The sequence below is a fragment of the Salvelinus alpinus genome, chromosome 28 (assembly GCF_045679555.1).
Source record: "Salvelinus alpinus chromosome 28, SLU_Salpinus.1, whole genome shotgun sequence".
NCBI lineage: Eukaryota > Metazoa > Chordata > Actinopteri > Salmoniformes > Salmonidae > Salvelinus > Salvelinus alpinus.
The window spans coordinates 41,363,450-41,377,324 of record NC_092113.1 but is presented as its reverse complement, the minus strand read 5'-3'; the positions used below and the strand labels follow the sequence as shown (position 1 = coordinate 41,377,324).

The 13,875-nt window shown below is 43.5% G+C and overlaps 1 protein-coding gene across 1 annotated transcript in view; it reads left to right on the top strand.

Moving 5' to 3' along the window:
* LOC139557892 (ER membrane protein complex subunit 1-like) overlaps nucleotides 1–13,875 on the top strand; it is a 33,772-nt gene that overhangs the window by 6,869 nt on the left and 13,028 nt on the right. Inside the window, exons 7-16 of the mRNA XM_071373199.1 lie at nucleotides 2,036–2,191; nucleotides 2,374–2,547; nucleotides 2,797–2,868; nucleotides 3,045–3,143; nucleotides 3,892–3,988; nucleotides 4,262–4,378; nucleotides 6,409–6,608; nucleotides 13,099–13,248; nucleotides 13,498–13,659; nucleotides 13,859–13,875. The exon at nucleotides 13,859–13,875 is cut by the window's right edge and continues 103 nt beyond it. Of these exons, the coding sequence (XP_071229300.1) occupies nucleotides 2,036–2,191; nucleotides 2,374–2,547; nucleotides 2,797–2,868; nucleotides 3,045–3,143; nucleotides 3,892–3,988; nucleotides 4,262–4,378; nucleotides 6,409–6,608; nucleotides 13,099–13,248; nucleotides 13,498–13,659; nucleotides 13,859–13,875 (1,244 nt within the window). The remainder of the gene's footprint in view (nucleotides 1–2,035; nucleotides 2,192–2,373; nucleotides 2,548–2,796; nucleotides 2,869–3,044; nucleotides 3,144–3,891; nucleotides 3,989–4,261; nucleotides 4,379–6,408; nucleotides 6,609–13,098; nucleotides 13,249–13,497; nucleotides 13,660–13,858) is intronic.

Here is a 13,875-nt window from a genome sequence, read left to right as displayed (position 1 = left end):
TGGTCTGGGGATGTTTTTCACATCACGCTCTTCATATAAATAAATAAATAATTATAGTTTACCGGTTTTTCGCAATTATGTATCCCGGGAAAATGGAGTGGGTTTGGTTGGTAAATCTCTGTAACCCGGTTCCCCAACATTAAACTCTATTGTGAACCAAACACAAAACAAAGAAATTACATTTGGCAAATTCTATGCATTTAACTATTAAATACATAAATATATGACATAAAGACATAAATGTCTTTCACCTTGTGACACTACACAAACAATACAATATAATGGAGTGTTCTGTTTGATTCTACAGTACAATATAATGGAGTGTTCTGTTTAGTTCTACAATATAATGTGGAGTGTTCTGTTTAATTCTACAATATAATATAATGGAGTGTTCTGTTTAATTCTACAATATAATATAATGGAGTGTTCTGTTTAATTCTACAATATAATGGAGTGATCTGTTTGATTCTACAATACAATATAATGGAGTGTTCTGTTTAATTCTACAATATAATGGAGTGATCTGTTTGATTCTACAATACAATATAATGGAGTGTTCTGTTTAATTCTACGATACAATATAATGGAGTGTTTTTTTAAATTCTACAATACAATATAATAGAGTGTTCTGTTTAATTCTACAATATAATGGAGTGTTCTGTTTAGTTCTACAATACAATATAATGGAGTGTTCTGTTTAATTCTACAATATAATGGAGTGTTCTGTTTAGTTCTACAATACAATATAATGGAGTGTTCTGTTTAATTCTACAATACAATATAATGGAGTGTTCTGTTTAATTCTACAATATAATGGAGTGTTCTGTTTAATTCTACAATATAATGGAGTGTTCTGTTTAGTTCTACAATACAATATAATGGAGTGTTCTGTTTAATTCTACAATATAATGGAGTGTTCTGTTTAGTTCTACAATACAATATAATGGAGTGTTCTGTTTAATTCTACAATACAATATAATGGAGTGTTCTGTTTAATTCTACAATATAATGGAGTGTTCTGTTTAATTCTACAATATAATATAATGGAGTGTTCTGTTTAATTCTACAATATAATATAATGGAGTGTTCTGTTTAATTCTACAATATAATGTGGAGTGTTCTGTTTAATTCTACAATATAATGGAGTGTTCTGTTTAATTCTACAATATAATGTGGAGTGTTCTGTTTAATTCTACAATATAATGTGGAGTGTTCTGTTTAATTCTACAATATAATGTGGAGTGTTCTGTTTAATTCTACAATATAATGTGGAGTGTTCTGTTTAATTCTACAATATAATGTGGAGTGTTCTGTTTAATTCTACAATATAATATAATGGAGTGTTCTGTTTAATTCTACAATATAATGTGGAGTGTTCTATTTAATTCTACAATATAATATAATGGAGTGTTCTGTTTAATTCTACAATATAATGTGGAGTGTTCTGTTTAATTCTACAATATAATATAATGGAGTGTTCTGTTTAATTCTACAATATAATGTGGAGTGTTCTATTTAATTCTACAATATAATATAATGGAGTGTTCTTTTTAATTCTACAATATAATGTGGAGTGTTCTATTTAATTCTACAATATAATATAATGGAGTGTTCTTTTTAATTCTACAATATAATGTGGAGTGTTCTGTTTAATTCTACAATATAATATAATGGAGTGTTCTGTTTAATTCTACAATATAATATAATGGAGTGTTCTTTTTAATTCTACAATATAATGTGGAGTGTTCTGTTTAATTCTACAATACAATATAATGGAGTGTTCTGTTTAATTCTACAATATAATGTGGAGTGTTCTGTTTAATTCTACAATATAATATAATGGAGTGTTCTGTTTAATTCTACAATATAATGGAGTGTTCTGTTTAATTCTACAATCTAATGGAGTGTTCTGTTTAATTCTACAATATAATGGAGTGTTCTGTTTAATTCTACGATACACACGTCATAACTAATTCTACGATACACACGTCATATCTCTAACCCTGTTGGTTGTGATGTCTGTTCTGGTCGTCAGAGGTCAGTTGAAGCTCCTTGGCTGTCCAGTGTAGAGTCCAGCTGTGTGGTGGTTGGTCAAGGGATGCTGATGTGTGTGGACCCCGCCACTCTCGCCCTCTACACCCTCCCGATACAGGCTGAGGAGACGCCGCAGTTCAACCAGATCCTACTACAGGTAACTCCTGCTCAACCGTGACTTGAAGCTCTGAAGTGTAAAGAAAGTCTTCAGTCTTCATAGTCTCAGTTAGGTGGACATGTTGTTGTGTAACAGGCTATATATTGTAGCTTTCGATTTAAAACATCCACAAAACAACCCCCCCCACCCCACCCGCTTCTCTCTACCCCCCCCCCCCCTAGTCTCTGGATCTGGAGGTGTCCCCAGGCTTCCAGCCCGTCCTGGTGTCCAGCCAGCCCCACCCGGCCCGCTCCCCCATCTCAGAGTTCTTTCTCCAGCTCGGACCAGACCACCACGTCCTGCTGCAGCTCGATGCTGATGGATACACCATCGCCCCACTCCGAGACTTCCAGCCGGTACAGAATCACCATTCAGTCATTTAATAAACTTCATTTATCCCAATTTATTGCCACACATTTGTTTCCTGTACTACACATCTCTCTGGATAGTGATTCTGCTAAGTGGCATATGTTATTATTATATTATTTACCATTTAAACCTGAACAAGATTTTACCTCAAATTGTTGTTAGTTGGGAGATCAATGGAAGCTGAATGAGTTCTGTGACTGACTGAGTAACTGACTGGAGAATGTCCATGTTTCTAGGCGGTCTTGGTCTCATTTGCCACCACGGGGGAGAAGACTGTTGCTGCCGTCATGACTCCCAAAAACGAAACCGTGAGTCGTCAATAAAAAAGTCAACAACAGTTAAAAAAAAAAGAAGATGTCTTAGAATTACCTCAAATCTAAGTGTCGCATCATGCATGTGGTCATATAGTGTGTAGTTAGTTATACTGAAGTAGGTAACCTATTTGTATTTATTTTTTTAAGCTTCCTTTCTGTTCCTACTCCAGGCTTGTGCTATCAATCTGTTCAGCGCTGATTCTGGTCGTAGGCTGTTGGATACAACTGTCATCTTCCCCTTGGATCTTAACGGTGGGAAACCACACAAGGTGAGAGTCGCTACAGACTGGCAGCCATGCGACCCACGGCCCACCCTTTTTTGAAGGCCCTCTGATCAATTTATTCAGTCGGAGTCTCAGCTTACTGTTGCTAGGTAGAATAGTAGTTGGAATATACACAAGGTGCAATTTCAACATGTCGTTGTGCATCAGCAGTTTTTCTCTTATGTCAGTCAATTAGGCCAATTAACCTGATATTATCAGCATGTTTTGGGGGGGGGGGGTTGCCAATTTAGTTTAGCGGCCAGCTATCTAAACTTGTTATCGTGGTTGAATTACCAGCCAGGGGGCCCTCATTGATTTTGTTAGTCAGTCTCACTCAGATATCATATTAAAAACATGCCAATATTTCCCTCTGCCGCATGGTAAAATGAGTAGAATTGCACAAAAATGAACTCTAAAACCAACAAAATGTCTCTCCGCTGTCAAGACGGGGGGGAGGGGGGGGGGGGGGGGGTGTACGGATGTGGGTATGCAGACTCACGAGCCACTGCGGCTCCTCATGATGAGGTCAGATTTTTTTTGTGGCCCTGACCCTCATCAACGTTGACAAAGTCCCTGGTATAGAGTAGTCTGGCATGAGCCCCACCGAGCCAACGCATCTCCTGTTGGAGTATACCTGTGTAGAGGTGCTGGAGGGAAATCAATCAGTCAGATGGGTGTGCTTAAAGACTGTGTTCTTTTTTGTTCAGGAAGTCGGGTGTTAAATGAGATCCGTAACAGTGTCTTCCCTCCCCAGCTGTACGTCCATGCCTTCCTGAAGAAGGACGACTCTGTGGGCTACAGGGTCCTAGTGCAGACACAGGACCATGCTCTCACCTTTATACAGCAGCCAGGTACACACACACACACACACACACACACACACGCTGGTACACACACACACACACTGGAACGTTCACACACACACACACACACACATACACACGCTGGAACATATTAACGCTTGAACACACACAAACACACACACACACACACCGGAATGTGTACATACACACACGCTGGAACACACTAACGCTGGAACACACACAAACACACACACACACACACACACACACACACACACACACACACTAAACGAGGCTTCTAACCAACACCTGTGATTCCAGGACGTGTGGTATGGACCAGAGAGGAGGCCCTAGCTGATGTTGTAACCATGGAGATGGTTGACCTGCCACTCACTGGGACCCAGGCGGAGCTGGAGGGGGAGTTTGGCAAGAAAGCTGGTAAAGAACATCAAAGATCCTGGCTAACATGATTCATTTTATCATTTTAAAATCATGCATAGCAAAGACAACCGTGCATAAATAAAATAATGAGGATGACACACAAAAAAGGAGTTGTCTCAAAAACAATACTATCAATGCCTAGTCATTCCCTTCAAATCTATGTATTCAAGTTTAACATATATTTAAAATGTATTTTTTTACTTCTAAGTATTTCACTTTTACTTGACCATGTCTTAAGTTAATACTCCTGAATGTATTGTTATCCGTCGTTGGCTTCATGTCTCGCTCTATCTCTTTGGTTTTCTCATTGCTACACTTGGATCCAGCCATTCAAGGTAACGCTATGAGCTTTCCGTCCTTTCTGTTGTCCTGTGTTGAAGGTGGGGTCCTGTGTTGAAGATGGGGTCCTGTGTTGAAGGTGTGGTCCTGTGTTGAAGGTGTTGTCCTGTGTTGAAGGTGTGGTCCTGTGTTGAAGGTGGGGTCCTGTGTTGAAGGTGGGGTCCTGTGTTGAAGGTGGGGTCCTGTGTTGAAGGTGGGGTCCTGTGTTGAAGGTGAGGTCCTGTGTTGAAGGTGTGGTCCTGTGTTGAAGGTGTGGTTCCTGTGTTGAAGGTGTGGTCCTGTGTTGAAGATGTGGTCCTGTGTTGAAGGTGTGGTCCTGTGTTGAAGGTGTGGTCCTGTGTTGAAGGTGTGGTCCTGTGTTGAAGGTGTGGTCCTGTGTTGAAGGTGTGGTCCTGTGTTGAAGGTGTGGTCCTGTGTTGAAGGTGTGGTCCTGTGTTGAAGGTGTGGTCCTGTGTTGAAGGTGAGGTCCTGTGTTGAAGGTGTGGTCCTGTGTTGAAGGTGTGGTTCCTGTGTTGAAGGTGTGGTCCTGTGTTGAAGGTGTGGTCCTGTGTTGAAGGTGTGGTCCTGTGTTGAAGGTGTGGTCCTGTGTTGAAGGTGGGGTCCTGTGTTGAAGGTGGGGTCCTGTGTTGAAGGTGGGGTCCTGTGTTGAAGGTGGGGTCCTGTGTTGAAGGTGGGGGTCCTGTGTTGAAGGTGGGGGTCCTGTGTTGAAGGTGGGGGTCCTGTGTTGAAGGTGGGGTCCTGTGTTGAAGGTGTGGTCCTGTGTTGAAGGTGTGGTCCTGTGTTGAAGGTGAGGTCCTGTGTTGAAGGTGTGGTCCTGTGTTGAAGGTGTGGTTCCTGTGTTGAAGGTGTGGTCCTGTGTTGAAGGTGTGGTCCTGTGTTGAAGGTGTGGTCCTGTGTTGAAGGTGTGGTCCTGTGTTGAAGGTGTGGTCCTGTGTTGAAGGTGTGGTCCTGTGTTGAAGGTGTGGTCCTGTGTTAAAGGTGGGGTCCTGTGTTGAAGGTGGGGTCCTGTGTTGAAGGTGGGGTCCTGTGTTGAAGGTGGGGTCCTGTGTTGAAGGTGGGGTCCTGTGTTGAAGGTGGGGTCCTGTGTTGAAGGTGTGGTTCCTGTGTTGAAGGTGTGGTCCTGTGTTGAAGGTGTGGTTCCTGTGTTGAAGGTGTGGTTCCTGTGTTGAAGGTGGGGGTCCTGTGTTGAAGGTGTAGTCCTGTGTTGAAGGTGTGGTCCTGTGTTGAAGGTGGGGTCCTGTGTTGAAGGTGGGGTCCTGTGTTGAAGGTGGGGGTCCTGTGTTGAAGGTGGGGGTCCTGTGTTGAAGGTGGGGGTCCTGTGTTGAAGGTGTGGTCCTGTGTTGAAGGTGTGGTCCTGTGTTGAAGGTGGGGTCCTGTGTTGAAGGTGGGGTCCTGTGTTGAAGGTGGGGGTCCTGTGTTGAAGGTGTTGTATTTTGTAAGATCAGTAGCAAATTGCTCTGATAAAGTTTCATGCTTTGTTGTTTGTTGTTTCTTGTAATCTGTCGTTTTGTATTTCGTCGTAGAATAGTTTGTGCTCATCGTTGGAGTATTTTAGTGTCCCTGTAGAGAGAATGCAGCCTGCTGTCGTGAAACACATCACTCCCTAACAATAATGGATTTGAATCTAAAGAAATAAGATGTGACTGGAACTGTAGATACCAACATGTGTCTGTCTCCCTCCCCCTCAGACGGGTTGTTCCCCATGGTCCTGAAGCGTCTGTCATCCCAGGTGACTCTGCTGCAGGCGTGGCTGGCACACCTGTGGAAGCTGTTCTACGAAGCCCGTAAACCCCGCAGCCAGGTTAAGAACGAGGTCACCATAGAAACGTTGTCCAGGGATGAGTTCAACCTGCAGAAGATGATGGTTATGGTCACGGCCTCTGGGAAGGTGAGGGGGGAGGGGGGTCACGGCCTCGGGCAAGGTGGGGGGGGGGGGGGGGTCACGGCCTCGGGGAAGGTGAGGGGGGGTCACGGCCTCGGGGAAGGTGAGGGGGGGGTCACGGCCTCGGGGAAGGTGAGCCGGAGAGAGTGTGTGTGTGTAGATGGCAGAAGGTGAGAAACTACCTGGTTAAAAACATGTATAGAAGAAAATAAGAAACTAGTTCAGCTGCTAGACGGGATCTACTGCCTGTCGACCTCAGCACCAACATTGGGCTAGATGGGATCTATTGTCTGTCGACCTCCGCACCAACATTGGGCTAGATGGAATCCATTGTCTGTCGACCTCCGCACCAACATGGGTAGTGATGGGATCTACTGTCTGTCGACCTCCGCACCAACATGGGTAGTGATGGGATCTATTGTCTGTCGACCTCTGCACCAACATGGGTAGTGATGGGATCTACTGTCTGTCGACCTCTGCACCAACATGGGTAGTGATGGGATCTACTGTCTGTCGACCTCCGCACCAACATTGGTAGTGATGGGATCTACTGTCTGTCGACCTCTGCACCAACATTGGTAGTGATGGGATCTACTGTCTGTCGACCTCCGCACCAACATGGGTAGTGATGGGATCTACTGTCTGTCGACCTCCGCACCAACATTGGTAGTGATGGGATCTACTGTCTGTCGACCTCCGCACCAACATTGGTAGTGATGGGATCTACTGTCTGTCGACCTCCGCACCAACATGGGTAGTGATGGGATCTACTGTCTGTCGACCTCCGCACCAACATTGGTAGTGATGGGATCTACTGTCTGTCGACCTCCGCACCAACATTGGTAGTGATGGGATCTACTGTCTGTCGACCTCCGCACCAACATTGGTAGTGATGGGATCTACTGTCTGTCGACCTCCGCACCAACATTGGTAGTGATGGGATCTACTGTCTGTCGACCTCCGCACCAACATTGGTAGTGATGGGATCTACTGTCTGTCGACCTCCGCACCAACATTGGTAGTGATGGGATCTACTGTCTGTCGACCTCCGCACCAACATGGGTAGTGATGGGATCTACTGTCTGTCGACCTCCGCACCAACATTGGTAGTGATGGGATCTACTGTCTGTCGACCTCCGCACCAACATTGGTAGTGATGGGATCTACTGTCTGTCGACCTCAGCACCAACATTGGTAGTGATGGGATCTACTTTCTGTCGACCTCCGCACCAACATTGGTAGTGATGGGATCTACTGTCTGTCGACCTCCGCACCAACATTGGTAGTGATGGGATCTACTGTCTGTCGACCTCCGCACCAACATTGGTAGTGATGGGATCTACTGTCTGTCGACCTCAGCACCAACATTGGTAGTGATGGGATCTACTGTCTGTCGACCTCCACACCAACATTGGTAGTGATGGGATCTACTGTCTGTCGACCTCCACACCAACATTGGTAGTGATGGGATCTACTGTCTGTCGACCTCAGCACCAACATTGGTAGTGATGGGATCTACTGTCTGTCGACCTCCGCACCAACATTGGTAGTGATGGGATCTACTGTCTGTCGACCTCCGCACCAACATTGGTAGTGATGGGATCTACTGTCTGTCGACCTCAGCACCAACATTGGTAGTGATGGGATCTACTGTCTGTCGACCTCCGCACCAACATTGGTAGTGATGGGATCTACTGTCTGTCGACCTCCGCACCAACATTGGTAGTGATGGGATCTACTGTCTGTCGACCTCCGCACCAACATTGGTAGTGATGGGATCTACTGTCTGTCGACCTCCGCACCAACATTGGTAGTGATAGGATCTACTGTCTGTCTACCTCAGCACCAACATTGGTAGCACTTTACTATAGTCCTGATGAGGCTCATAAATGTTTAGACTTTTTGAAAACACGCAGTGTGTGTATATGTACAGTTGAAGTCGGAAGTTTACATACACTTAGGTTGGAGTCATTAACTTGTTTTTCAACCACTCCACAAATTTCTTGTTAACAAACTATAGTTTTGGCAAGTCGGTTAGGACATCTACTTTGTGCATGGCACAAGTCATTTTTCCAACAATTGTTTACAGGCAGATTATTTCACTTATAATTCACTGTATCACAATTCCAGTGGGTCAGAAGTTTACATACACTAAGTTGACTGTGGCTTTTAAACAGCTTGGAAAATTCCAGAAAATGATGTCATGGCTTTAGAAGCTTCTGATAGGTTAATTGACATAATTTGAGTCAATTGGAGATGTGGATGTATTTCAAGGCCTAGCTTCAAACTCAGTGCCTCTTTGATTGACATCATGGGAAAATCAAAAGAAATCAGGCAAGACCTCAGAAAAAACATTGTATACCTTCACAAGTCTGGTTCATCCTTGGGAGAAATTTCCAAATGCCTGAAGGTACCACGTTCATCTGTACAAACAATAGTACGCAAGTATAAACACCATGGGACCACGCAGCCATCATACCGCTCAGGAAGGAGATGTGTTCTGTCTCCTGGAGATGAACGTACTTTGGTGCGAAAAGTGCAAATCAATCCCAGAACAACAGAAAAGGACATTGTGAAGATGCTGGAGGAAACAGGTACAAAAGTATCTATATCCACAGTAAAACGAGTCCTATATCGACATAACCTGAAAGGCCGCTTAGCAAGGAAGAAGCCACTGCTCCAAAACCACCATAAAAAAAAAGCAAGACTACGGTTTGCAACTGCACATGGGAACAAAGATTGTACTTTTTGGAGAAATGTCCTCTGGTCTGATGAAACAAAAATAGAACTGTTTGGCCATAATGACCATCGTTATGTTTGGAGGAAAAAGGGGGAGGCTTGCAAGCAGAAGAACACCATCCCAACCGTGAAGCACGGGGGTGGCAGCATCATGTTGTGGGGGTGCATTGCTGCAGGAGGGACTGGTGCATTTCACAAAATAGATGGCATCATAAGGCAGGAAAATGATGTGGATATATTGAAGCAACATCTCAAGACATCAGTCAGGAAGTTAAAGCTTGGTCGCAAATGTGTCTTCCAAATGGACAATGACCCGAAGCATACTTCCAAAGTTGTGGCAAAATGGCTTAAGGACAACGAAGTCAAGGTATTGGAGTGGCCATCACAAAGCCCTGACCTCAGTCCTATAGAACATTTGTGGGTAGAACTGAAAAAGCATGTGCGAACAAGGAGGCCTATAAAACCAGTTACACCAGCTCTGTCAGGAGGAATGGGCCAAAATTCACCCAACTTATTGTGGGAAGCTTGTGGAAGGCTACCGAAAATGTTTGACCCAAGTTAAACAATTTAAAGGCAATGCTACCAAATACTAATGGAGTGTATGTACACTTCTGACCGACTGGGAATGTGATGAAAAAAATAAAAGCTGAAATAAATAATTCTCTCTACAATTATTCTGACATTTCACATTCTTAAAACAAAGTGGTGATCCTAACTGACCTAAGATAGAAATTGTGAAAAACTGAGTTAAAATGTATTTGGCTAAAGGGGTATGTAAATTTCCGACTTCAACTGTATGTATGTATTATTTAATTTTTTGTACTTGAGTACTCAAATGAAAAACAAAATACATTTTTAGAACACAAGACCCACACTGGAAAAATGTGTGTGCATTTATCTAAATTGCCCCATATATATTCAGTCAATAAAACTAATGTAAAAAAATTATGGAAACTGTAAGATCCACTCTTTATGTTATATCGTGTAACACAATCTGAAATATCAACTGGTTATATATACAGTACCGGTCAAAAGTTGGGACACACCTACTCATTCAAGGGTTTTTCTTTATTTTTACTATTTTCTACATTGTAGAATAATAGTGAAGACATCAAAACTATGAAATAACACATATGGAATCATGTAGTAACCAAGAAAAGTGTTAAACAAATCAAAATACATTTTATATTTGAGATTCTTCAAAGTAACCAACCTTTGCCTTGATGACAGCTTTGCAAAACCAGGCCATGAGGTCGAACGAATTGTCCGTAGAAATCCGAGAGAGTATTGTGTCAACGCACAGATCTGGGGAATGGTACCAAAACATTTCTGCAGCAATGAAGGTCCCCAAGAACACAGTGGCCTCCATCATTCTTAAATGGAAGAAGTTTGGAACCACCAAGACTCTTCCTAGAGCTGGCCAAACTGTGCAAGCGGGGGAGAAGGGCCTTGGTCACTCTGACAGAGCTCCAGAGTTCCTCTGCGGAGATGGGAGACCTTCCAGAAGGACAACCATCTCTGCAGCACTCCACCAATCAGACCTTTATGGTAAAGTGGCCAGACAGAAGCGGCTCCTTATTTAAAGGCACATGACAGTCTGCTTGGAGTTTGCAAAAAGGCACCTAAAGACTCTCAGACCATGAGAAACAAGATTCTTTGGTCTGATGTAACCAAGATTGAACTCTGTGGCCTGAATGCCAAGCGTCACGTCTGGAGGAAACCATCCCTACGGTGAAGCATGGTGGTGGCAGCATCATGCTGTGGGGATGTTTTTCAGCGGAAGGGACTGGGAGACTAGTCAGGAACATGGGAAAGGTAAACGGAGCAAAGTACAGAGAGATGCTTGATGAAAACCTGCTCCTCAGACTGGGGCGAAGGTTCTCCTTCCAACAGGACAACAACCCTAATCACACAGCCAAGACAATGTAGAAGTGTCTCAATGTCCTTGAGTAACCCTGCCAGAGCCTGGACTTGAACCCGATCAAACATCTCTGGAGAGACCTGAAAATAGCTGTGCAGCGACGCTCCCCATCCAACCTGACAGAGCTTGAGGGGATCTGCAGAGAAGAATGGGAGAAACTCCCCAGATACAGGTGTGCCAAGCCTGTAGCGTCATACCCAAGAAGACTCGAGGCTGTAATCGCTGCCAAAGGTGCATTCAACAAAGTACTAAGGGTCTGAATACTTATGTAAATGTTATATTTCAGTTTAAAATGTTTTTTCATACATTTGCAAAAATGTCTATTAATCTGTTATTACTTTGTCATTGTCTGTAGATTGATGGGGGGGAAAGCAATTGAATCCATTTTAGAATAAGGCTGTAATGTAACAAAAAGTGGAACAAGTCAAGGGATCTGAATACTTTCCCAATGCACTGTACACATTTATTCTTTTGGAAACATTACAAAGCTCATCTGTTTTTTGTTGTTGTTGTTGTGCCCTGCAAATCCACATGTACAAATGGAACACTTGAGTCAAAGCAAATTTAACGTAGTCATCAAGACAACATTTTACTTGCCCATTCCGGCAGCCACAAAGCACATTCCACCAAATACACTGAAGTAAAATATAAACGCAACTTGTAAAGTGCTGAAATAAAAGATCTCCGAAATGTTCCATACGCACAAAAAGCGTATTTCTCTCAAATTTTGCCAGAAAAGCCGCCTCAGTTGTTTTAGAGAATTTGTCAGTACGTCCAACCGGTCAAACAGCCGCAGACCCACGTGTATGGCGTGTGGGCGAGTTGTGAACAGAGTGCCCCATGGTAGCGATGGGGTTATGGTATGGGCAGGCATAAGCTACGAACAACGAACACAATTGCATTTTATCGATGGCAATTTGATTGCACAGAGATACAGTGACGAGATCCTGAGGCCCATTGTCGTGCCATTCATCCGCTGCCATCACCTCATGTTTCAGCATGATGATGCACAGCCCCATGTCACACGGATCTGGACACAATTCCTGGATCCATTGTCTGCATACTCACCAGACATGTCACCCATTGAGCATGTTTGGGATGCTCTGGATCGACGTGTACTACAGCAACTTCGTACAGCCATTGAAGAGGAGTGGGACAACATTCCACAGGCCACAATCAACAGCCTGATCAACTCTATGTGAAGGAGATGTGTCGCGCTGCATGAGGCAAATGGTGGTCACACCAGATACTGACTGGTTTTCTGATCCACGACCCTACCTTTTTGTTGTTGCTATTGATATTCCCAGTCGTGTGAAATCCGTAGATTAGGACCTAATGAATTTATTTTAATTGACTGATTTCCTTCAATGAACTGTAACTCAGGAAAATCTTTAGAAATTGTTCCATGTTTTGTTTTTTATATTTTTGTTCAGTATAGTTTAACGGTATTAGAAAAAAAATTGTTTGTGCTTTGACGTCCGTTGGAGTACTGGATTACTTGCCTATCACTATGTTGGATGTTGTCACTTCAGTCGTCGTAGTAACACAAGCTTTATATGCTCTGAATGTCTTGTTTGTTTTGTAGTACGTAACTGTTATGAAAGTTGTAGTGTCAATTTTGTTTTGTATTTAAATGCCACTTTGAATGTGTACATGACACTGCAACAACATTTCCCCATGGGGACAATGAAGTCAGTAAGTAAGTAAGGGTAAACTAATGGAATGTTTTGGTAGTTTCACAGCACGTCATCTCAGCCAATAGTCTTGAGTCGTACTTTATAGGCCTCTCTATTTAGCTGAAGGATTTCATCTTTTTTTATCTCTGTTTTGTTCCAGCTCTTTGGCATCGACAGCAAGTCGGGCTCTATTCTGTGGAAGCACTACCTGGAGAATGTCCAGCCCAACGCAGTTTTCAAACTGATAGTCCAGAGGACCACCGCTCACTTCCCCCATCCCCCACAATGCACTCTGCTCATCAAGGATAAGGTAGGAAACAACACCGTGTTGCGAACTAGTCCTTACAACACCATTCTGTGGGTGTTATTTAATAAATTATTACATATGACAAATTAACTTAGTTATTTGATCTTGAACATGAGAAATACATTGTTAAAGCATCTCAGTATGATTTAGGTCCTAAGTGTTAGCTATGCAGGGCTGCCCCTTTTCCGACTTGATGTAATGTTGGGTGAAATGTCTCTAGTTTTCAAAAGAAAATGTACTACCTCCCCCCAGGACACTGGCCTGGCCTCCCTGCATGTGTTCAACCCCATCTTTGGCAGGAAGAGTCACATCGCCCTGCCGGTCCTGCCCCGCCCCATCCTCCAGTCACTACTACTACCTGTTATAGACCAGGATTACGCCAAGGTCCTGCTGCTGGTCGATGACCAATACAAGGTAAGTCTAGGGCTGTCTGATTTAAGGTCTTGGGGGGGGGGTGGGGGCTGAAACGTCAGTGGAAAATAAAACATTCTGCTGCATTGTGGGAGAGATTTGTACCAATGTTTTCTAATGTACCTGTTCTTGTTGACTGAACCTCACAGCTGATTACTGTGCGCTAATTATTCTGTATTTTATTGATTGTCCTCCCTTCCAGGTGACAGCCTTCCCCTC